The sequence below is a fragment of the Betta splendens genome, chromosome 2 (assembly GCF_900634795.4).
Source record: "Betta splendens chromosome 2, fBetSpl5.4, whole genome shotgun sequence".
NCBI classification, from domain to species: domain Eukaryota; kingdom Metazoa; phylum Chordata; class Actinopteri; order Anabantiformes; family Osphronemidae; genus Betta; species Betta splendens.
The window spans coordinates 171,242-197,038 of NC_040882.2; the positions used below are offsets into that span (position 1 = coordinate 171,242).

The window sequence follows — 25,797 nt, forward strand, 5'->3', positions numbered from 1 at the left end:
AAGAGTAACTTTGTTTTACACTTTTTGTGTAAATATAGGATAGAAATGTGTAAATATAATGTATTACTTCAAACTTAAGAGGTATGAGGAATTTTTTACTCATGTACTGTATATGTTTTTCAGACTACATTCTTTTTTAAGCCTCTTCGTAATGGGATAATGCTAGTTACAGCAGCTCGGTTAGCTCAGATTGTTCAGTAATCACTGCTAACAAACTTAGAAACAACACTAGTTAGTGTTAAAATAAAGCAAAGTAACGTAGAATCTGGTATATATTTTTATGCAAAAAAAAGTAAAACACATGTACAGTAGGATCTGGTATATATTTTATGTAAGTTTTGTAAAGTTTGTTGTTGTGTTTCCGTGGTCCTATATACTGTATATGCGTTAAATAAACCATAGAATACAGCAGCACTGTTCCCACTAGTTTAACTAAATCAGCTTTTGTTTTTCAAAAGTATGTAATGCAGACTATCATGATTGAATCCTAAATGTGGATGTGTGAATAGCCTTCGCCTAACATTAAAAGTGTAACAGAATTCAATGTTATTTGATTGGTTCTAAACATGGTTTTACAATATTTTGATGCAGTACAGTATATACAAGTGTAATGGTACTATATGTGTAATTGCAGTTCTATGTCATCCAGGTAAAGAACCTGTTGATATTTTAGGTGGTGGGTTATCGTGGGACTGCAGCAGCCTTGGTGTTACAATTATATTGTGCCAATTCCCATAGTGATGCACAGATTGGGGTTTGACAAACACCTGGTTCCAGCTGCGCGCGCTGCTTCTTTAAGCTCCTCCACCGATAAATTAGCACGCTGTCTCTATCAGACGAGGGAGGTGAGGAAATCAGAGCGCTTCCTTAGTCCCCCCCTACCACCCTCCACCCCACTTGCTCTCTCTCTCTTTTTCTCTCAACCTCCCTCTCTCTCTATTTCGTTTGCATCCGACCGATCGACCGCCACTTGCAGCCATTTTACGTAGGACGAACCCAATCATGTCGTGAGGCAAGCTTGCTGGTTACCTGGACAGAGCCGGCAACCGTTGGTGGTCGCACGCAGGCGGGCGGACAGGTCCGGTCAAAATGGTGAAGAGGAAAAGCTTGGACGATAACGACCCAGAGTGCGGGAAGGGAATACCGTTCCCAATCCAGACCTTCTTGTGGAGGCAAACCAGGTTAGTTTGTGCATCTGTGTAAATGGATAACAGGTGTTTGTCGTTGTCGAATATACGGAGGGTCCAGGACTTTACAGCACATATTGTCTGAAAAGCGAGAAGACGCACAGTTGATCCTGTCATGTAAAATAGATGGTAATACTTTATTATAATTCAACCCGTCAGTGGGACATCGTGTCACTGGGAGCTTCAGCTCACCGATTTCATATAAATGGGTGAAGGTGGGCTGCAAGGTTCTGCTACAGTAGATGTTTACTGTGACATGAAGACGATGCAGATGGTGTGATGTCACACTTGTGAAATAATAAATTGCCACAGAGAGTGGTGCAAAAAAAAAAAAAAACTCAGTGGAGGTGCGACAAACTGCAATGTACCTTGTGTGTTTTCTTAAAATGTAACTTAACAACAGAGATTTAAAAAGTGCATCTCAAGTTGATCATTTAAATCTCATTTACACTTGTTTTGATATATTTTTCAGTGCATTCCTGCGTCCAAAGTTGGGTAAACAGTATGAAGCATCCTGCGTGGTAAGTCATTTCAAAATGACATGTCCATGATGATGGAAAATAATCACTCTCCAGCACTAATCTGTTTATACTTTAATGCACCTGCAAATCAAGTGGGCTCTTGATTTTACATTTAGCAAATTAGTTTTCCCCCATGCTTCCTCCTCTTACCCGGGAGCCAGACCTTTGGAAACTCATATCCATAATGGCACTTCTCCAGATCCCTTCAGATCTAAACAGAGCTGCCACTGTCTTTCCCACAGGCATTGCTCTTTTTGGGCCATAGGACACATTAAGATAGCAAAAGAGAGAGGCTTTAGTTTGCCGGCTAATGTCTTCTTCTCTTCTTTTCTCCGGCTGCCAACCCAGTCTTTTGAGAGGGTGCTGGTGGAGAACAAGCTCCATGGGTTGTCGCCGGCCCTGTCAGAGGCCATCCAGAGCATCTCCCGCTGGGAACTCGTCCAGGCAGCCCTGCCTCATGTTCTTCACTGCACCTCCATCCTGCTGTCTAACAGGAACAAGCTGGGTGAGGACACGCAGGGCATATATTGCCACTGCTTTTGGCATTCATTTGACAGCCTTATCCAGGTTATCCCCTCATTCAACACAGCCGAAGACTGATGTTCTTTTGGACAGATATAGAGCAGCCTGATTATACAAGAAATGACACTTCTGGATTATTGTAGGGAAATTAAAAATGTTTTTTAATGTGTAGTTTATAATTTACCATATTACATATTTACCGCTCAAATGTTTTGTATGTTAAAATAAAATAAAGAAATAGTCCTTGAACTGAAGTGTTAAAGATACATACAGTATCTTAGAGTGGCCAGTCATACCTTGCTAAGCAGCACTCAGAATCACCCCCTGGCTTTTGACCTCTGACAGGCCACCAGGACAAGCTGGGCGTGGCTGAGACAAAACTACTCCACACACTCCACTGGATGCTGCTAGATGCTGCCCAAGAATGCAACCATGAGCCTAGTCTGAGCCATGGCTGGTCTGGGGGCAGCAGCAGCAGTGCTTTCCTTCAACCTGTGGGGAATCAGGGCTCCTCCCCAGGTGCTCCTGGCTCCTGTTCTGGGTCAGGTGGGTCGGGGCCTCAGCACAGCAGTTCCCTTCTGGAGGAAGACGAGCATGCTCGTACCAAGTTGTTCCACAAAAGCATGGCCACCGTGGAGCTGTTTGTGTTCCTGTTCGCTCCACTTATTCACAGGATAAAGGTGTGTCTCCTGTGTGTTCACAAACATGTACTGTACTGTACAAAGTTGGATTGGACTCGGACTAAATGCTAAAACCAGTAGTTTCTTTATAAATGAAAAAAGAACATAAGATAACATAAAAGCATTTTTAATTCAAAGCTTAAAATCTTTAATTTTTTATTTTATTTTCAATTCCCTTTGAATGACTGAAAAAAATCTTTTTTTGTAGGAGTCAGACCTGACCTTTCGATTGGCCAGTGGGCTCATAATATGGCAGCCAATGTGGGAACACCGCCAGCCTGACATCCCTGCCTTTACTGCACTAATCAAACCTGTCAGAAACATTGTGACGGGTAAAGGATATCTCACCCACATATGCCATATACACTACCGTCCAAAAGTTTAGGGTCACCCAGAAAATTTTGTGTTTTTCATTCATCCATCCAACTAAGTCACACTTTTATTTAGCAGCATGAGTTGTACAATGAATGGAAATTATATTCTCATTGAAAAGGTTAAAAATAATGATTTGTATTTGAAATAATATTTTTTTTAATCCTCAAACTTTGCTCTTGTCAAAGAATCCTCCATTTGCAGCAATTACAGCATTGCAGGCCTTTGGCATTCTGGATGTTAATTTGTTGAGGTAATCTGGTCCTCTATACACCTAAGTAAATATTGCAGCAAAAATCAGACATTTGCAGCAAGAATAGTAATTTACCACATTAGTGATGTAAACAGTGTATTTCAGAATCGTTCATTGCAAAAAAAAGCTTTATCATTAAGTGCTTTGTAGGTAAGTAGGAGAATTTTAAATTTTATCCTACATTTGACAGGCAGCCAGTGCAGAGAAGCTAATGTAGGAGAAATGTGACCTGTCTTTCTAAGTCCCATCAGAACTCTAGCTGTAGCATTTTGAATAAGTAGTAGGCTTTTTAAGGAGCTTTTAGGACATCCTATGAGTAAGGAGTTACAGTAGTCCAGCCTAGAGGTAACAAATGCAAGGATCAGTTTCTCTGCATCGCTCTGAGAGAGGATGCTTCTAAATTTAGGTATATTTCGAAGATGAAAGTAGGTGGTTCTGGAGATTTGTTTAATGTATGATGTAAAAGAGAGATCCTGGTCAAGGATGACACCAAGGTTCCTCACAGAAGAATAGAAGAGAATAGAATCCGAAGCTAATGTTATGCCATCCAGGGTGGCTATCTGACTCAATCGTGTCTCTCTGTGATTTTTAGGCCCAAGGATAAGAATTTTAGTTTTATCTGAATTTAGTTGAAGGAAGTTTTGGGACATCCAGGATTTGATGTCTTTTAAACAACTTTGAATTTTGACTAGTTTATCTGTTTCATTTGGCTCAAAGGACAGATATAGCTGAATATCATCTGCATAACAATCAAAATTTATAGAACGCTTCCTAATAATATCACCTAGACGAGACATGTACAGTATAGACTGAACAGAATTTGACCAAGCACAGAACCCTGCGGTACTACATAGCTAATCCTTGTGCACGTGGAGGATTTGTCATTAACATGAAAAAATTGGAATCTGCCCAACAAATAGGATTCAAACCATCCCAGTGCTGTTTCTTTTATTCCGATGCTATGTTCTAGTCTCTGTAATAGAATGTTGTGATCAATTGTATCAAATGCAGCACAAAGATCTAACAGGACAAGAACAGAGACCAGACCATTGTCTGAAGCTACTCTAAGAGAAGAAAATTTCTGACTCTAACCACAGCTGATGATGTTTTCTAAATCCTGGCTGACAATCTTCATACAGGTTATTCCCACTCAGTTGGTCAGATAATTGTTTAGCTACGATTTTTTAAATCAAATCAAAATCTTAGACATAAAGGGTAAATTTGAAATTGGCCTATAGTTGGCTAGTTCTCCAGGGTCCATAGTAGGCTTTTTCAATATATGTTTGGCCACATCTACCTTAAAAGCCTGTGGTACATAGCGTATTAGTACAGATTGGTTGATTTGATTTAATATGGATGATTTCTGTCATTTGGAGGAAGATGCTGATCAGTGTTTTCTCTAATTGTGATATACTAAACTAAGCTCTTTTATTAGCTGGTAATTTATGCATGTAATCTGCTTTGCCTCTCAACAGCAAAGAGGAACTCCCCAGTCAACAACCAGTGCAGCCCCTGTGGATCCGGCAACCCACGTCCCATGGTGAGTGAGCGCAGGCTCAGATCTCTTCATATTTTGTGTCTCAAGTTGATTAAATGTGCTCAGGCAAGAGTCTAAAATGCCCCCTCCCCCTTTCAACCTTGTCTCTGGAGCTGGTGGCTAATATTTATTAGCGACTGCCATCCGGGAGCATTAGCGTGGTTAGCCACGGTCATGATAGAAACCTCACTCTAACCTCACAGCCTTTAATTATCAGGAACTGTTTTCCTGTCTATCTGACTGCTTATCTACTTGTCTACAGTATCTGTCTCTCTTTTGCCGCCCTCAGGGCTTCCAGGTGGTTTGTGAAGCCACTCAATCTGATTCCTCCTCCCCCGCATCGGGAGAGCAGAGCTGTCGCCGTGGTAACTCCGTGGAGAAAGGTGGCACGTCTCAACAAGCCCCTCTGGTCAAAGGCCCTTCAAAGAAAAAGTGAGCACATTAAAATTAATTTACAGTCTATGCCTACATAGCCATGCACATGTATTCTACTAACATACCATTCAGACCTGCTGCTAAGCAGTTGCAGTAAACAGTGTTGTGAGGCAACTTAATGATGCAATGACAGAGATGATAATGGTCCACTGTTAAATCAACAATATGATTTAGTTAGAATTGCAAAGACATGTTCAACATAAATTTGAACATGTTTGCCTTTTTGAAGTTTTGAAAACCTAGAAATATAACACTTTATGTATTAAATAATTCCAGTGTCAATGTAATTATTATTGTTAATCAGTTATCAATTTGATGAACACATATCAATATGCAATTATACTTTGAATAAACAACCAATTTTAAACTAGGACACAGTTGTGACAACAAATTACATACAGTACAGTAGCTGCTTGAATAAGTTATTTGTCTTCCAACAAAGAGAGCTGTTGTGGCAGTGCAGGAATGACATTCATAAATAGCTGGTCTCCATCATCATGTTGATGGCTAAACACATCTCTCCCCGAAACACATCTGCTGTACATACTGCACAGCTCATTCCACTAGCTTATGCTAGTGGAGGCTAGTGCAAATGAATAACCCCCTTCCCCTGTGTAATGTCTTGCTTTAAGCAGCACTGCTCAGACATCACACACTTATGGAGGCTTGTGTTGCTTGAGCAGTAGCAGACCTATGTGGCATTCATCCACAAAACCAGGGTAATTGTACTGAAGTTATGTGTCTAATGCTGTCAGTGTCCTTGGCCTGGCATGACATGGCCTGGCTTGATTGTCTGCTGCAAGTCTGGCGTGGTCTGGTCTTTACTGCCAGACTGTGTCATAGTCTGTGGGTACCTTGGCGTGGATAAGGCAGGTCACTGACTTGGTAAGCAATAAATATTGGAAGGCATCACTTTCATTCCTGTGAGCTATATATGTATGCTTTTAGCTAAATTAGTTCAGATTATAGTCCTGTGAAAATGTGATGTTGCCAGAAAACACTGTAACTGTCCTTTAGCGAAAGCCCCACATTACAAATTTTTGTGCACATCCTGCATGGGTGTATAATAAATTAGTCATGACATCATCATCATGAATTATGCCACCTGTAGGCTTAGAGAATAAAAGCAACGTGGGAGAAGATTCAGAAGAGGTTTCAAAAGTCGTCAGCTCAAGCTGTCCTGTGATTTTGGGTAGCCAGAAGTGACTGCAAATGAAAAAATACTCAGAGCTCCCCTCCCCCTAATTGTATCTTCATGCACACAACACTAAAGGGTTTTTGAATAGTCACATGGCAATGCATGAGGGAAGAGGTTTATCCCCGTTCTTTCAACAAAGACAGCCTGTTTTCTCTATGTGTTACTCATGGGAATGTTGAGCTGATGTTCATTGAAATGCCAGAGCGGATGTGAGCAGTGATAGGAAGAGAAGTCAGATGAATATAAATTAGATACATTTTGACATACTGTATGAGAGTATTTATTTAGGGGTCTTAAATAGTTTAATAGTAAAGATTACTGAAGTAGTGATGGAGCACAGTTGGCCCTGACCAGCTGATTTTCATAAAAACTCTAAAATCCCCTTTATTTATAAAAACATTTGTGAACTCAGTGACGCCAGAGATTATATTTGTCTCTGGTTCACACACCTCTGCACTGTACTGCCCAAGTAAAATCATTTCCATCATCCTGTGATTAATGCAGTTTACTCATCCCTCGGTGCCGCATCACGCTTCACTCAGCACTGCTGATGCTGAGGCAGTTTCCATGGCAACCCCTGGTTGCTGCATCTCCAGTACCGCATGGAGTCGGGGCTGGGCCGCAGCCTCTCGGAGGACCTGAGGTGGCTGTCGTCACTGGTCACTATAGAAACCTGACAGAACAGCAAAGTGTGTGTGTGTGTGTGTGTGTGTGTGTGTGTGTGTGTGTGTGTGTGCGTGCGTGCGTGCGTGCGTGCGTGTGTGTGTGTGTCTGTTGGCTAGACAGTGAAACATGATACAGCCTCCCTCTGCTCTCGGCGTTCAAAATGATTCATGTCATTATCGACCATCTCTTCCTGCTTCATTTATTATAGCGACCAAGATTAAATGTCCTTCTCTGTTTCTCTCTCTTTGCCTCCCTCATGGTATCAGTATGTTTCTCGACAGTGTGCAGTGTTCTCTGCAGCTCAGCAACCACTGCCCCTCATTCTGCCTTATTATTAGCTGGCTCACGTACAGTAGGCTAAGGCCCTCTCTCTCCCTGCTCACTTCTCAAATGATACTGGAGGGAAGTTTTGCCCTTGTTTATCATTCTTCTTGCTTTCATGCATTATTAATGAAGCAAATTGGTGGGAGTTATTGACAGGATGATTTAACAGGAAAGGCAATGATGTACAGTAGTTGCTGTACGACATTACTGGAAATACATAAAATAAATTACTCCATCTGTGTTGCACTTTGTTACACTGCATTCTTTTTTCAAGTTAGTCTTATTGTTCAGTGTGTGGGCAGTTTTCTGTTATCTAACCAACACATTCTCCATATGCGTTTATAGAGATATGTTCATTGTCCAATCTAATTTTTTCACTGAAACTCTTTTTAAGATTTTAATCACATCAGAGATTATGCTTTAGAATGCATAATCTATGATGGACCACGAGTCACACCCAGCGCAAGACACACTGTCTGCTCTGGAGAGCAACAGACTGATCCACCCTTGCTGTGGTAAGGAGAGATTCAGGAAGTCTTTCCTTCCTGCTACTGTCAGACTTTATAATGAACAATTTTAACATGGTGCACATTTCCACCACACTGCCACACACACACTACATTCCCAGGGCAATTACACAATTCACTTTAATAGTTCAGTCACTTTATCTACTGTAGTCACTTCATCTCATTGTCATGTGGACATAATGTTAATAACCTGTGCCTGTCTTTTAACAATTGTGTACCTATTATCTTCTGTATTATTTGTCTTTTGTGCTGTTGCATCATGGCAATTTCCTCATCCAGAACAATAAAGGTCTTTCAATTCTGTTCTATTCTATAACACATAACACGTATGCACATACAAGACATAGTGTTTAGAAGGCATTTCAATCGCTAACTTGACGTTTTAACATTATGTGATCTGTTTAACATGAGAAATTTGTTTCTGTCTATTACTGTGAGAATTATAATCTAAATTTCAGAGTCGGTTGGTGACAGGATTTAATGAGTGTTTTTTTGCAGAATTTCAGCACCAGCCGGTCTGCCAGCATCTCTGGCCCAGCAGGCCCGTTATGCCACCTACTTTGATGTGGCAGTCCTGCGTTGTCTGCTGCAGCCACACTGGACAGAAGAAGGTGTGCACTGGGCCTTGATGTATTATCTTCACCGCCTGAGGCAGATCCTGGAGGAGAGACCTGAGCGCCCCCCTGAACCCCTTATTGCACCTCTACCACGCCCACGCAGCAGCTCCATGGTGGCTGCACCACCTTCACTGGTCAACACTCACAAAACCCAGGTATTTGCAGGGGGACTGAGTGCTGATTTTGTGTGTCTTATGAAACAAGTTTACATGTCTGCTCTCTGCTGTGTTTTGTAGGATATGAGTCTAAAATGCAACGAAGAAGGCAAATCTCTTAGCACAGAGACCTTCGCAAAGGTGTCCCTGACCAACCTCCGGCGGCAGGCAGTGCCTGACCTCTCTTCTGATCTAGGCATGAACATATTTAAGAAGGTAAGGCTTGTAAATCCCCAACATTGCAAATTATTATTAAACTTAAATGAAATGCATATGGGTCTTAGACTAAGGTGGTTGTTTTTTGCTTTAGTTTAAGACTCGTCGAGAGGATCGAGAGAGGAAGGGCTCCATTCCCTTCCATCACACGGGAAAGAAGCGTCAGCGCCGTATGGGGGTTCCTTTCTTGCTTCATGATGACCACCTGGACGTCTCGCCCACTCGTAGCACCTTTTCCTTTGGAAGTTTCTCCGGCCTTGGTGACGATCGGCGGGCCCTAGACCGGGGGGGCTGGCAGGCTACAATCATGGGTACGCAGATACTATGCAGTGTCTCTTTCTCTCCACTAAGGTGCTATTTGGTGAGTCACAGGATTCTGTCTGGATCTACAGTAGCTGACAGCCAGTAAATTAGGTCAGCTCATTCATGAATTCAGTGGGGATTTAGATTATATTCTTATTAATATGCAGACATTACGGCATTTTAAACCAGCTTTTTTTGTGAATGACACATTTAGGTCAGGAACTTAAGAGTAGATGTATGGTTGTCACCTGAAATCAAGTTCTTTAATGTGTTTTTTTTGTGTGCTTGTGTTTATCTTGCATATTTATAGCTTTTATCATTTGTCAGGCAAATTTACTCGTAGGGGAAGCACAGATACCGCTGCAGATGCAGACAGCCTGAGTGCCAAACACTCACATTCCCACCACTCTCTGCTCCGGGACATGCCTGACCACTCCAACAGCCACAGTGACAACACCATCAAAGAGGGTAAGGATATGGTAGGAATGTATTTCAAGGTAGTTTCATTTAAAGGCAATAAGAATTGGAAGCAATAAAAGTAAGAACAGTTCAAATGTGTGTAGAGGCACATTGAACCATAAGTGTCACACAGTGATACTGTAAATTACTGTTTAATACTGTTTTTGAAAGGAAATACAAATAGTCAACAGCAGTGGCTGAGATCAATTGGTTTAATGTGTAAAAAAATAATGCCCTACCACTGCCTAATGTGCAGTGGTAGGGCATTCCATAATTTAGGTGCCGCAATAGCAAAAGCTCTGTCACATACTTTTATTTAGGAAGAGTAGTCATTTAAAGTAAACACTCGAACAACCTTTAGATTTTTGTGATTCATTTTTATTATGGTGGTACAAAAGACTTCTTTACCTTAAAATGCTCTATGCTGGTTCTTGAAAATATGTAAGTGAGTATATGGGAAATTAAAGAGCATTAAATTAATCTTAATGAATTAAAAACAGCTGTAATATGAATGGTTCTTTTTCTATCCCTCAGAATTAGTAAACAGAGGATACTGGAGCTGCAGGCTCCGTCAAGGCCTGCGAAGCAGAACTAGGACAGGATTATATAACAGTAATGTTGTTGTGACATTGCTAATTTACATACAAATATAGACTACAGTCAGTAGCCAGACTGCTGCTGCTATACTTCATTGGCTTTTACTGACAGCAGAAAATAATAATGCAAGGGGAAATTTGCAGTAAAAATTGTTTACTCTTTAGAGCATATTGAAAATCAGGTAGCACATTATTTGGTGAAATGTGGTAGTATCAAAATAATTTATATTTTTAATAGAAACTTTTAAACCACTTTTATTGTGTTCTGTGTTGTTAATGGCCCAGAAACATTTCAAGAGCTGTCCTTAAAAACTATTGAATAATCAGAATGCTTGCCATCTCTTTTCTACAGTTCGATCTCAGATCTCCACCATCACCATGGCAGCATTCAACACCACTGTGGCGTCCTTCAACGTGGGCTACGCTGACTTTTTTACAGAACACATGAAGAAATTGTGCAACCCCGTAGTGGTGCCTGAGATCCCTGTTGAACCGCTAGCCTGTACCAACTTGCCACGCAGTCTCACAGACTCGTGCATCAACTACTCCTGTCTGGAGGAAGGAGAGAACATTGAGGGCACTAATAACTTTGTGCTGAAGAATGGCATGTTGGACCTCACTGTGAGTGTTAATCAATTTTTATTTTAATAAGTTTTTATATCAAGTTTTCTATACGTTTTTCAAATTGATTAACTATAAAAGCTAATTTCCAGGCTGTTCTGCGAGCTTTATATGCTGTTCTCAGCCACGACATCAGCTCAAGGATTTGTGACGTGGCCCTCAACATCATTGACTGCCTTCTGCAGCTGGGTGTGGTGCCTGGCATGGGCAAAAAGCTGTCCAAGCCTGACAACAAAGAGAACCAGGAGGCCCGAACCAAAGATACAACTGGCCAGGGCTTTGGAGGTGCTCAGGGAGTTGGGGCAGTTCCAGGTGCGGGAGCAGGTGGTGAGGGAGATGGAGGTGGAGGGGGAGGAGGCAGCGGGGGAGGCAGTGGGCAAGGCAGCAAAGATGATGTGAAGAATAACAAAGATAATGATAAAAAGGTTTGTTAAAACTGGATATTGGAGCACTTTATGAAGGTAGAGCAAATCCAGATACAGTATATTTAACCTGCTTTATGTTCACTTGCCTTGAACAGGAAGAAGGCTCCAGCCTAAGCACCCACCGCTTGGCCCTGACAATGCTGATAAAGATAGTAAAGTCTTTGGGCTGTGCTTATGGCTGTGGTGAGGGACACCGTGGACTGTCAGGAGATCGCCTCAGGATGCAGGTCAGATCTTTTCTGTACTTTACCTGATGATGTTCTGAATGCATGTTGGCAATTGAAACTAATTTAACTTTGGGATGTGTATTCTCATTATAAATTCCCATTATAATAAATTTTATTGCATTACACCTTTAAAGTAATAAAGATCCCACCTAACTAAAATACAGTAATATTGCAGTCCTGTTTAATAATTTTTCATGTGCTTTGTTCCTTTCAGGCGCAGAACTGCCTGACCAGCCTGTATAAGCTGGACAAGCTGCAGTTTCGTCAGACAATGCGCGAGTATGTCAACAAAGACTCTCTCAATAACATTGTGGACTTCTTGCATGCACTGCTGGGCTTCTGCATGGAGCCTATTACTGACAGTAAGTGTACAGTATTCATGTGAGGGACTGGATGACACACAAGAATAATCTCAAGCACTAATTTCAATTCAATCATGGCTAGATAGATAAATAAATAAATAGGATTACATTTTTTAATACTACAGATGCAAATAGATGTTTTTCTTTCGGCAAAAGCATATTTATAAAACACTGACATCCTGTGTAGTAGGGCTGCAAATAAAAATTACTTAAAATTATCAAATTATTTTAAAGAACAGAACAGCAACTAAAGGTTTCCCTAAAGCTAACATTGTAGGTTATCTGGAAAAGTTTTCATTAAAATAGATTTGTAACCAATCACAGCTTTATGTCAAAGACTTAATCTCCAAATTGTCTGTACCAGCATTGCTAAAAAAATGACATCAATAATGTAAATTTCAAAAAAAGATAACTGCACCTAAACTCTTGGGTTTTTGATACCTTTAAAGTGGATCCTACCTTAGATGGTTGAAATAAATTGTCTAAAATTGTAATACAGCCGACAAAGCTGAATTGCACTACTGCTGTCTCACCCTGCACTTCGACTCTGCATTCCAGCGCTATATATGTTTAGTATGTGTATATATATATATATATATATATATATATATATATATATATATATATATATATATATATATATATATATATATATATATATATATATATATATATATATATATACACACACACACAATCATATATATATATGATTGTGTGTGTGTGTGTGTGTGTGTGTGTGTGTGTGTGTGTGTGTGTGTGTGTGTGTGTGTGTGTGTATGTGTGTCTGTGTCTGTGTGTATCCTCCTCCTCCTTACAGTTGTCTCTGCTTGTCGTGTCCTTGTTTTTGTCCTTCTGCTTTCAACCTCCCGCATTTTCTCCATTCACCTGAATGAACTTGAATGCTGCCTACCTTACTCACTCATCCATTCTGTACACTTGCCAATCAAAAGCTTTGTCCATTACATCCCTGCTCAATCAATGGCTATATCACTGAGCATTGGGACGCACTGTATATGCCAATTCAGTTTTGCACTGAAATTGTATATATTTCTTTCTAGATGGTAACCACACTCAAAACTTAACTGGCAAGTTACTGAAATGATGAGTGCTTCAATTTTAAAAGTCAACAGGGAACCTTGTAAAGTCTCTTTTGTGTGTGTGTTAGTTTTGCGTGTGTGTGTGCGTGCGTGTGTGTGTGCGTGTGTGTGTGTGTGTGTACTGTACATCTCAAGTTCACCTCTGTCTAGAGGTGGGGTGCCACGTCTATCTGACATCGCGTACGTGTCTGTGTTGGCCTGATGTCAATCAACTTGTGCCCCACCTCTTTTCTCTTGCAGAGTACGGCAGTGCAGGTGAGAGGTCCAGGAGGGCGAAAAAAAGAAACATCGGTAGATACACATGGTCAATGATAAATACCAGTCAGTAATATTAGCAATATGATGCTCACCTGATCAGACCCTTCCCCAGGCACCGCTTACATCGCTGCAACCCTCACTGGCAAAATTTGCCCGCCACTCCAAAAGTTAGACCTATATGATAGAAACCTGCCCTTATACAGATATTTGAAGCATTTACAATAAATTTCATCTAACTGGACCCAGACAATAATAATAATAATAATCCATATTTTATGTTTTTATAGCAGCCTTGCATGCGTTCCTAATCCCCTAATCCTTTTGAGTTTGCTTCTCCCCCATATGCTTTACAATATGAACCCTTTTGCTTGCGCTCCTCCCTTCTACCGTCCTGTTACATGGCCTTACTGTTTTATTCGCTGAAGCTGGTCAATCATCAACACTGACTAAACCACCCCCTGTGTGATCTGTTGTCTCTCCCGGCTTCCTGTTGATTGCAGACAAGGCGGGCTTTGGGAACAACTTTACCACGGGGGACAACAAGTCTGTGGCCCAGAATATGGAGGCTGTGGTGGTGGGTTGCATGTTCAAGTCTCTCATCACCCGCTGTGCCTCGACCACACATGAGCTGCACAGCCCGGAGAACCTTGTGAGTAGTGTGCGACATCATGCTTCCATCAGCTACAGTATCTGTTTTTGCTAGTCAGTCTAGAAGCTTCTAGGACACATAAGCGCACAGTAAATGTCTTTCACCCTCATGCAACTTGGTCTGTGCATATTAGCCTTAGCACTTAAATTAATAATTGATTAAAGACAACACAACAGAACCTGTTTTTCCTTTGTAAAGGAATACATGATAAATTTGACTTGAGCTGAATTAATAGATTTCCCCCTCTTCTTTCCTTATCCTTATTCATCATATACAGTAGCCCGTGTTTTTCTGGTACATGACAGTACTGTATGTAGATCACTCCTCTAGCATTGCTGATGTTTCGTGGTCACTACAGTGACTGGAAAGTCTCAAAGCTGCCATGACTTGTGCACGTTGGCGGGAGATCACACAGTTTTCAAGGCAGGCTTTATTATGGCACAGAATCAGAGGCCACCCACTCACAGGCTGGAACTGGGCCTTTAACAATCTCAAGCACCCTCTCTTGTCTGTGTGCACACAGCAAGACTGCTGGGGGCTAGATTCAAAGCAATACTAGCCTTAAGTTATTTCTTACTTATTTTTTGTTTCTCTATTTGCCACCTTTTTTTTCCATTTACAGACTATTCAGTTCATACAGTTCAGTACATTCTCACTTTGGTTGTCACCCTCTTTTCCAGGGTCTGTACTGTGATATACGCCAACTGGTCCAGTTTATTAAGGAGGCCCATGGAAATGTGTTCCGCAGGGTGGCACTGAGTGCACTTCTAGACAGTGCCGAGAAGGTCACTGCCACCAAGAAACCCGACGACAAGGAAGATGGCAAACAACCTGGGCCCAAAAGGTATCACTCAGAAATCGTCTCAATAACACTGTCCTGTCAATCACCAGTCCTAAAAATGACCATGCATTTATTTCTCTGTGGCTTTTGGAAGCCAAAGTTTTTGTCACATTGGCCGTGGGAGGTTTTGTTCTTCTTTTCTGACAAGTCAGACCTCCGCCTCTCATCACTGCATGCCTGTTTTTATTCATTTTTCTTTTTTTTTCCTGCTTGGATTTCTGATTTTTTTTTAAAATGTGTGGCAGCAGCACAATTGGCAGCCTTGCCAACAAAAAAACTCCCCCGTTAGATGTTCCTCATCTTTTGACCACAACAGCACAGCATCATAACATTATAGAGTAGAGACTTGATTTATTTGAATTATGATTTGAATGCATAAAACACCATTTGATCCCTATCCCTGAGGTGGAGGTGCTTACAGGTCAGTTCTCGTACAAAAAAATGGCTTATCATCACATTTTCATCATGGTCTAATTCTGTGACTAAGATCAGGATAGGAGTGTCAAACAAACCTGGTTTAAACCTTGTTTAAATCAACTTTTAAATGTTTGCACTGGGCTGCCTTAGACCTTGCTTTGCTTTCCAAAATGTGTGGTATAGTATTTAACAAAGTGGCCTGTTCCTTTAAATTTGTTTACAAGTATATGCCTGAAATCTGTAAGAGGAACTCACTGTTAGCCAAATTTAAGAATTTTAATAGTGGTTTTAGATATAGATCATTGAAATATGTAGTCATTTCAAACTTTAGCGTTGTTTGTTGTGTGTTAACGACTATTATCTCTTGGCTTAATTTGTCAAGTATCTAAACCATCTGAACGCTAAGAAAAACTTTTTCGATGAACTAGCTCTTTAGATTTTAGTAGTGGAACCACATGCCAGACATCAGTTAAACTCATGTGGTGTCTGACTCAGGTGGCCTGAGCGCTCTGTCTGTGTGTCGGGGTGTGTGTGCGCAGGTCACAGGCGGGTGTGTCCGGGGACAAGGGTCAGGTGTCCAGTGCTGCAGATGAGTGTCGCAGCTACATCTCCAGTAGACCCCCCCAGACCCCCGAACAGTGAGTCTCCACCTCACAGCATCTCTATATAACACCATCTAGCCCAGCTGCCATTTCTCTCCTCAAATTTCTCTGCTGCGGCAATAAAGAACAGGTCACAGTGCTAAACGCTAAATGTGCAAAGAAAAACAAATCCGTAAAAGGTCAGCATAAAGGAGGTTTTCTGTAAAGCCACCCCCCGTTTCTGTCTTTACCTCTAGTGAAGAGCAGATCCCAGGAGCTCTGCTGGGCAGGAAGGATTTCTGGAGGAAAATGTTCAAATCACAGAGTGCTGCTAGTGACACCAGCAGCCAATCGGAGCAGGACACTTCAGAGTGCACCACTGCCCACTCGGGAACCACTACTGACCGGCGCTCCCGATCCCGATCCCGTCGCATTTCACTTCGCAAAAAGCTGAAGTTACCTATAGGTAAAGCCGTTAATTTGCAAAAAAAAATCTGCTCATGTTTGTAATGGGCCATAATACAGTACTTTGACGCCAACATGTTTGGATAGATTTACTTTTGTATAATTGCTTAAGTTTAAATCACAGTCATATAACAAGTCTCCAAGTCTTTTCTCTTATTGTAACCGTTTATGTCTTTGGCCATACTTCATATACCATTAGCTGCATACTGTATGCTTCACTCTAACATGATGTCTTTTTTATGTCTGCCATGAACCTCTAACTGTGATAAGGCCAAGTTACTCCCTCTCTTTGGTCTGTTTTGTGTTCCTTTCTGTGCCTTAGCGTGCCGTGGGACTGTCCGCGTACCGCTCACACTCTCTGTCATACGTATGTGGACATGCAACCATCTTCATACTGTATTTCTGCCATGTCTAGTCATGTTGATCTGTCTCTGCATGTTGTATTCCAGACCTGGTTTAAATTGTATTTGCAAATCATTTTAAATACATGTAAAGGTACAGCCCTTAAATAAGTGTGCAACAGCCAGCTGAAGATTAGTATAAGCTGCCTAAGGGCTTCTACAAAGTATTGAGAGAAGGATCTGAATAATACATAAATTCAACAATTTATTTATTAATTTATCTACAACACAGGAACCATCTACATCTACATGTTTGTAGAGACCAAAGGCTTGCCATCCTGCAGTATGCAGTATATACAGTATAGGCTCACCAAACAAAAACTGAAATATATTTTGGATATTTGTGCCAACTACTGTAGGAGAGACTGCAATTCAGTGGCGGGCCGTGCAGTTCATGCCTAGGCCTTCAGTGATGTCATACTTTGTCCTATGAAAATTCATACACCTCATACTGTAATAGCATCAATTTGATACCACGGCTCAAGAATCCATACAGCATCACACTAATCTCTCACCTTAATACAGGCAAATCAAGCAACCTTTAATTTCCTGGAGCATTTAAAATTAATGAGTTCGCATTGACAATTAAAAGTAGAAAGTGCTTATCCAATGACACAACAATATACTGTAATACGTTACAGAAAGGCCTTCCAGCTGGCCTTGGTGTCGCAGACTCCAGATCTGATTGCTAACTGAGTGTGTACAGTGTACAGGAGCCTGCTCTGTTGATTCTGAAAATCTCAGACAGATTCCATCACCTGACAACACAAGCCTTCTGAAATATGATATGCATCAAATAATAAACAACATCACTGGAAACAGTTCAATCAACTGGACATAATATAACTTAAAAAGACTATGTAGAATAATTGTGTTTACATATTTATATTAAAAACATATTTTTACTGAGTATGTTTTAGTCAACAAAGACGGCTAGAAAATCTGATATGTAGGTTTCAACACTCACACACATTACTGCGAAAATGTATTTACAAATACTTCTCAACCAGGGCCATCGGTAACATTTATATTACAGGTAACTCAAAAACAGAAATGAATTCTTATGTGTTTTTTGCCATCATTTTTGAATGATGTCCTCTTCTGTGCTGAAAGATGAAACCCTGTGGCTGCGATATAATGTTGAGTGAATGCTGTGAAGCTTACTGTCCAGTATGCGCGTGCATCTGTAGAATACATTGTTACTCTATGGTTTTATAGCTTTATTTGAGGTTGATGTGCAGTTATTTTCTCATGTCTACAGGTAATTGGCTGAAACGGTCCTCTCTTTCGGGGCTGACTGATGGTGTTGAGGACCTACTTGATATCAGCTCAGTGGATCGACTGTCCTTTATACGACAGAGTTCAAAGGTCATGGGGTGGCTAATTACACTCACATAATAATTCCCTCTCACAAGAGCCAGAATGAGGCAAATGTATGCAGATTCTTTAGATGCAGGCTTTTCCACACCTTCTAATTAAATGTAACTACTTTCCCTTCTTAGGTGAAGTTCACCAGCGCAGTCAAGTTGTCAGAAGGAGGTGCTGTGGGACCAGAATACGGCAGGGATGAGGAGGAGAATTTCTTCAAGCGGCTTGGTAAATGGAGGTCTGGCAGAAGGAATCCATCCAAGCTTCACCACACAGAAGAGAAAGATGGTAGACCTCCCCCACCCCAGGGTGCCCCTCGCCCACCACGGCCCATTGCCCTATGTCTAGTTCTTCCTCCTGTGCTGTTTCTGCCCCTGTTTGCCTATTATGTCTTGTCTTGCCTCGCAAGTCGTGGTCTGTTCTCTTCTGTCAGCTTGTTGTTGGACTATTCTTCATCACCAGATAGTTGCTTGCTACACTCTTCTAGCCTTGATGTAAAGTTTTAACCAGTTAACATGCTTCTTGTCAAGGTGCACCAAACAATGACAAACATAAGAGACTGTTACAAGCCTCTGCATGTTTCTGTAAAGCTATGCAGTGTTGGTTCTTCCTTCCCATTCATTCCAGAGAATCTGAGGGTCAATAAAGGCGTTAATAATTTAATAATCATTTAAATTTGGTTTGAAATTTGTGATGGCACTCAGGACCTGCTAAGAAGCCAAAAGTACCACTACTCCTTTGATTTTTATTGACTTTCTTTATTTTTTTAAATGTATAGTACCAAATTCCTATACTGTGCCACGACATGTGCATCATATTGAAAAGATCACAAGGCTTTTTCCTTTTTCAAGCATCGGTCCAAATTGTTAATCGTTGCAGGCTTTGGCATTATTTTTGAAAAGTACCACTGTAACTGTGTGCTGCATTACTGGTTCCTGTTCTGATCAAAGAACCCCCCTCTTTCTTTCACTGTAGGAGAGAAAGAGAGAAATGGTGTGCATTTCTATGAAACCATGTTTCAGCTGTAGAGCTCATTTCTGTGGTACGCCAAGCATGACGGTGTCGCTGCTCTTGTCTCTTCTGTGGTGATGTCTGGTGGTATTTTCCAATGCCTGGGTTTCAGTCAGCTTATAAAAAAGGGTCCACAGTGTGCTTTCTTCTTTATGGCTCCAGTTACACTTATTATTGTCCTATGACCTATTATTAGATCACATCACAGAGAATGTTTTGTATCAGGTCATTTGACCATCAATGTTCTCTATTAAAAAAAACAAAAACTGTTGTTTTGAAATTTTGAAGTGTAACTGATGCCAGTGGCTGTGTCCATCCGTCACTCGTCATTTTGTCAGTACTTTTTGTTGAATGTCCTGGATGGTGATCTTGCTTTATGCAATGCTTAAATGTTAATTTAAATACTGTTATCAATGTCAATCTATAGGAAAAGCATTTTTGTTTACAAAGTCTTTAACCTTCTGTTATGATTTTCTTTTCTTTGGCAACTATTCTTTTTTTTTATTCTCTCCTTCCTCTCATCTATTCTTGTCTTCTTGCCGCTTTGCTTCTCTTACCTTCTCATCGTCTTCTTCTCCAGGTCCCCATAGTTTTCAGGAGCGTCTGGCAGCCAGCCAGGAAGCGATTAGGAACAAGAATGTGGTGAATTTAGGTGCTATCCGTCAGGGTATGAAACGTTTCCAGTTCCTTCTTAACTGCTGTGAGCCAGGGACGATACCTGATGCTTCCATCCTTGCTGCCGCTCTGGACCTGGTATGTTGACTAACAACATGTAAATCAGTCACTTTGAAACAAAAACCTCTGACTTTGCAATGTGTATGTCCTGTACTTTCTCCTTCCTCTAGGAAGCTCCTGTCGTGGCCAGAGCCTCACTATTTTTGGAATGTGCACGATTTGTCCATCGCTGTAACCGTGGCAACTGGCCAGAATGGATGAAGGGCCATCATGTCAATATCACCAAGAAAGGATTGTCAAGGGGGCGATCACCTATTGTAGGCAACAAAAGAAACCAGAAACTCCAGTGGAATGCTGCAAAACATTTCTGCCAGTGGGGAGATGTAAGTTACATATTTGAAACAGTGTAAAGTTATATTTAACATTTAAATATTTATTTGTAAGACTGTCATTTTGTGTTTATTCTGATCAGGCCATTGGCACAAGGCTTAGTGAACTCTGTCACTCAGACAGTGAGAGCCCTGCAAACATCCTGGGTTACATTTATGATGAAGAGACCAAACGTCGAATGAGAAAAGAAGATGAGGAGGAGGATTATTTAGAAGACAGTGAGTTAAAAGATGTGTTCAGTGCCTTACCAGTTCATTTTTCTTGCATATGGTTGGTTACAGAAATGTTTTTTACTGAATTAAATATTAATTTACTACACAGTTTTTTATAAAAATAGAATGTGCTGAAGATTAAATATTTCAATGTTGACAGAATTCTTTAAATATAGTGATTTCTAAAATTTTACATATTTAATTTAGCGTGATCTTGATAAGATTCATACTCTGCCATGTATAAATTCATCACAATCTTAAAAAAATTGCTAGAACTAACCATTTTAATCATATCTCATAAATTTCTGTAGCAAATCCAATTGTTTCCTTGTCATTACTGTGTTCATTTATTTTGACACAGACACAGTCAATCCTACAAAATGTGGCTGCCCCTTTGCTCTCAAGATGGCTGCCTGCCAGCTGTTGCTGGAAATTACCACTTTCCTACGAGAGACCTTTCCCTGCTTACCACGGCCGCGCACTGAACCACTAGTGGTAAATACTCATATGTTCAATGAAACAGCATATTGGAAATTATTTGATTTGTGTGTATTTTCTGTTTTATCTCTCAACTGAAAGAAAGATTAGATTTGCAGGCTTAGTGATTTTCATATGGTTGTTGTAAAAGGACATAATTAATAGTAGTAATAGTAGTATCTCTGAAGAGCAGCTTCAGTAACAGACCAATCCACAGTTGCTGTGTGAAGGAGAAATATCGCAGATCTTTCCTACCTGCTGCTATCAGACTCACAACCACAACAGTTAACTGTTACAGTTCGACCCTTAATGTCACCTGCTAGTTATTTCCTGTCTTGTAATTAGTGTCATTATTTTTCACCTGTGTATTTAGTATTTTAGTTTCTAGTTTGAGTTCGGTCTTTGTCAGTTCATCATGAAGATGCCATGTGGATATATGCCAGTTGTGCTAGTCTTGTGTTTTGTGTTTCTGTCCTCAGTAATATTTATCTGGTCTATGTGTTAAATTTCCTTGTGTGCTTTCATGTTTTAGGTTATTGAGATTTTCCCTGCATTGCAGTGATTTTTTGTTTAGTTATTTGTGTCTATTAATTCCCATACAAGTATATATCTCTGTGTCCTACCCTGCTTAGGCAGCACTTTGAGTTTATCAACCTTCTTTGTGTTACTTCAGTTATTAAATAAACTATATCTATCTTTGTTTTTGTCCCTGGGTTGTTGCATTTGGGTCCTTCAATCTAGTTTTGTCCGCAGGCCTCAGCGGCCTGTTTCTCTGCTCGTGGTGAGCGCAGTTCGAGTTTAGTTTACGCCACTCTGCAACATTAACTACATTTGCTCTGTTTATGGAGGTGTGTTTGTATGGTTTCTCTCTGTTTTCTGTCTTGTTGCAGCTGTGAGGTGCAATTTCCCTGCTGTCAGACTAATAAAGGCATTCTTATTCCTTCCTTATCTAGTAATAGTAGAACCTTTACTACTGTTACTACTAGTGTGCGTAACCTAGGTACCATAATGCTTGTGATTTTTTTTTTATAGGATCTGGACAGCTGCCGTCTACGCTTAGACCCAGAACTTGGCAGACATCGCTATGAGAGAAAAATTAGCTTTGCTGGCATCCTTGACGATGAAGATGGACATGATTCGCTCAACAGCAGCAGTCATACCCTAAAGTCTGACACCACTTGTGATGATAAGAAAACCCAGGAGGCCCAAGGTAGACCCTGGTACCACACGAACTGCAACACTTGATTTGTTTTTCATGTGTGCTGATTACTCATTTATAATTATAGACAATATCTCCCCCCTTCTCACATCTCCAGTACCTATCCGTAAGATTCGAATTGGAGGATCTCGGCTGCTTCAGATAAAAGGGGCTCGCAGTTTCCGTGTTAAAAAAGGTGGCTCCTTGTCCTCCATACGCCGGGCTGGGAGCCTCAAGAGCACCAAGCTGTCCCGGCAGGACTCTGAATCTGAGAATGAAGAAGGGCTGCTGTCACAAACGCATAGCAGAGACACTGTTACAGACATAGGTAGAACATAGATGAAAATATTATTACATCTCCCATCATGTTCTTAAAATCAGTTATGTATTTATTTTTAACATTGTTTATTATTGTATGAATTTTTAGCTTGGACAGATAATTTTGTGTAACAGTTAATGTCAATTTTAGATTATCTCAGTAATTTATATTATGTTAGAAAATGCATCTTCAATAGAAAATGCATATCACTCCTGATTGTTTAAGCTATTAAAGTAGACTTTCTGCTTGTTCTTGTGACACTTTGCAGGCAGTCCATTCAGCAATAGTGAGCCCAGCATTGAACCAGAGGGCCAGGGTTCTGGAGGAGCAGAGGACAACTACCACCGCAACATGTCCTGGCTCCATGTATGTCTATCAACATACAGAATTAGTGTGTTTAGTCTCTGCATACTGTATTCTGATATATTAACTACTGCTCTTGTTGTATCTGGGCACAGATTATGATCCTGCTATGCAACCAGCAGAGTTTTATCTGCACCCACATAGACTTCTGCCACCCACGCTGCTACCAGCATCACAGCCGTTCCTGCGCCCGTTTGGTCCGAGCCATCAAACTTGTGTACGGCGAGACAGTGGACAGCCTGAGAGAGGATAGTGGCTCCTCTGGTCACCCTGGAGGACGTTCTAAAAAGAACAAAGAGGTGGGCTTTTAATGTAATATCATGCAGGTTTGTTTCAATGCCCTCATGGGTAATGACAGTGACACCTGGAGAGGCGTGATTGGGAGGAACGGCCTCCCTGATCTGAACCCAAATGGTGTTATGTTATTGGACTTGTTATTGGACGCAGGGTCTCCAGTGCCTGTCGTAGTGGTAATCCCCAAACCCGGTGGTGGACGCCCGAGGTAAGGGACACCATCAAGCTGAAGAAGGAGTCCTACCAGGTCTGGTTGACCTCTGGGACTCCTGAGGCAGCTGATGGGTACCGGCAGGCCAAGCGTGCTGCAGCCCGTGCCGTTACAGAGGCAAAAACTCGGGCCTAGGAGGAGTTCGGGGAGGCCATAGAGGAGGACTATCACTCGGCCTCAGAGATTCTGGCAAACCGTTCGGCACCTCAGGAGGGGGAAACAGTCCTTTACCAACTCTGTTTTCAGTGGAGGTGTGGAGCTGTTGACCTCAACTTTGGATGTTATTGGACGGCGGAAGGAGTACTTTGAGGATCTCCTCAACCCCCTCGACATGCCTAATGCTGAGGAAGCAGAGGCAGGTGACTCAGAGGCGGACTCGCCCATCACCCAGGCTGAGGTCACCGAGGTAGTAGCCTCTGCTCTACATCGCGTAGAGGGGGACAGTTCCTCTGGACTCTAAACATAAAGGGGGACAGGAGAGTGTGTTCCAGCTATAGGGGGATCACACTTCTCAGCCTCCCTGGGAAAGTCTATGCCAGGGTACTGGAGAGGAGAATTTGGCCAATAGTCGAACCTTGGATACAGGAGGAACAATGTGGTTTTCGGCCTGGTCATGGAACGCTGGACCAGCTTTATACCCTCAGCAGGGTGCTTGAGGGTTTGTGGGATTTTGCCCAACCAGTCTACATGTGTTTTGTGGATCTGGAGAAGGCATTCCACCGCGTCCCTCGTGACATCCTGTGGGGGGTACTCCGTGAGTATGGAGTCCAGGGCTCTTTGCTAAAGGCTGTTCGGCCTCTGTAAGGGCTGCCCTGTGTCGAACTGTCGGTTCTGTTCATCATTTTTATGGACAAAATTTCTAGGCGCAGCCAGGGGCCGGAAGGGGTCTGGTTTGGGGACCACAGGATAGCATCCCTGCTTTTTGCAAATGTTGTTGTCCTGTTGGCTTCATCTGGCCAGGACCCTCAGTGCGCGTTGGTGCAGTTTCCAGCTGAGTGTGAAGCGGCTGGGATGAGAATCAGTTCCTCCAAATCTGAGGCCATGGTTCTCGACCGGAAAAAGGTGGTTTGCTCTCTCCAGGTTGGAGAAGAGTTCCTGCCCCAAGTGGAAGAGTTCAAGTATCTTGGGGTCTTGTTCACGAGTGAGGGAAGGAAGAAGCGTGAGTTTGACAGACGGATCGGTGCGGCGGCTGCAATAATGCGGTCAGTGTATCGTCCATCGTGGTGAAAAGGGAGCTGAGCCGAAAGGCAAAGCAAAGCCCAATTTACCGGTCAATCTTCGTTCCTACCCTCACCTATGGTCATGAGCTTTGGGTCATGACCGAAAGGGCAAGGTCACGGATACAAGCGGCTGAAATGAGCTTCCTCCGTAGGGTGGCTGGGCGCTCCCTTAGAGATAAGGTGAGGAGCTCTGTCACCCGGGAGGAGCTCGGAGTAGAGTCGCTGCTCCTCCACATCGAGAGGTGCCAGTTGAGGTGGCTCGGGCATTTGGTTCAGATGCCTCCAGGATGCCTCCCTGGGGAGGTGTTCCGGGCATGTCCCACCGGTAGGAGGCCCCGAGGAAGACCCAGGACACGCTGGAGAGACTACGTCTCTCGGCTGGCCTGGGAACGTCTTGGGGTCCCACCGGAAGAGCTGGAGGAAGGGTCCAGGGAGAAGGAAGTCTGGAACTCTCTGCTTAGAATGCTGCCCCTGCGACCCGTGGATGAAAATGGATGGATGGATGGATGGATGGATGGATGGATGGATGGATGGATGGATGGATGGATGGATGGATGGATGGATGGATGGATGGGTTTGTCTTAGCAGATGCATATTCTTTGGTAATTTTTTTTTTACCATTGCGTGTCCAGTGCTCGGACAAGTCTTGCCTGAGGACCCCATCTATGAAAAGGAGACCCACTGACTCCAACACAGAAGGGAAGAAGGATACGGGGATGCTCAAATATATTCGCAATCAGGTGACTTGCTAAAGTCTGCTCTAGACTTAAATCTATGACTAGATAAAGCATTTCCATAAGAAAATGCACAGTGAATGCTTCCATGCTGAATGTATTGTTGGAGAATTGTTGAAAGTAACTTAAACGCTTAAAACAACTGAAAATAGCTGAAGCATGTAAAGCATAGATGAATGTATCTGAGGAAAATTTGGAGTTGCTTAAATAGCTGAATATTTGCAGAAGAAGCTAAAGTGGTTGTATTTCAATATCAGAAGACTTGAAAAGAATTGAATGAAATTAAAGAATTTCTGAAAATGAGTAAAAAAAAGTGTAAAGGTTTGCTTAGTTTGATGGAATATAGCTTAAGGTATCAAAACAATATTATATTTAAATAGTTTTGAGTTCAACCGCTAAAGGAATAGCTC

The 25,797-nt window shown here is 41.8% G+C and overlaps 2 protein-coding genes across 7 annotated transcripts in view; one reads left to right on the forward strand and one right to left on the reverse strand.

Annotated features, from left to right (window-relative positions):
* Positions 1 to 25,797, reverse strand: part of LOC129604858 (uncharacterized) — a 175,683-nt gene that overhangs the window by 31,933 nt on the left and 117,953 nt on the right. The gene's annotated exons all lie outside the window — the stretch shown is intronic.
* LOC114870496 (protein unc-80 homolog) lies at positions 828 to 25,441 on the forward strand. 6 transcript variants are annotated; one of them, XM_029175194.3, is made up of 31 exons: positions 828 to 1,181; positions 1,660 to 1,708; positions 2,057 to 2,213; positions 2,576 to 2,910; positions 3,119 to 3,242; positions 5,011 to 5,075; positions 5,362 to 5,504; positions 8,721 to 8,994; positions 9,076 to 9,210; positions 9,305 to 9,521; positions 9,841 to 9,981; positions 10,921 to 11,189; positions 11,282 to 11,614; positions 11,710 to 11,841; positions 12,056 to 12,203; positions 13,544 to 13,594; positions 14,062 to 14,210; positions 14,891 to 15,054; positions 16,008 to 16,106; positions 16,307 to 16,515; positions 18,177 to 18,283; positions 18,418 to 18,511; positions 19,875 to 20,047; positions 20,140 to 20,352; positions 20,442 to 20,577; positions 20,933 to 21,066; positions 22,081 to 22,258; positions 22,335 to 22,574; positions 22,834 to 22,931; positions 23,024 to 23,227; positions 25,286 to 25,441. In XM_029175194.3, the coding sequence occupies exons 1-31, from the start codon at positions 1,090 to 1,092 to the stop codon at positions 25,403 to 25,405; spliced, it is 4,983 nt and encodes a 1,660-aa protein (XP_029031027.1). In that variant the 5' UTR covers positions 828 to 1,089; the 3' UTR covers positions 25,406 to 25,441. The 6 variants fall into 6 exon arrangements, with proteins under 6 accessions (XP_029031027.1, XP_029030998.1, XP_029031008.1 ...); XM_029175165.3 differs by having other exon boundaries at positions 829 to 1,181; positions 18,418 to 18,571; XM_029175175.3 differs by having other exon boundaries at positions 829 to 1,181; positions 18,418 to 18,571; positions 22,365 to 22,574.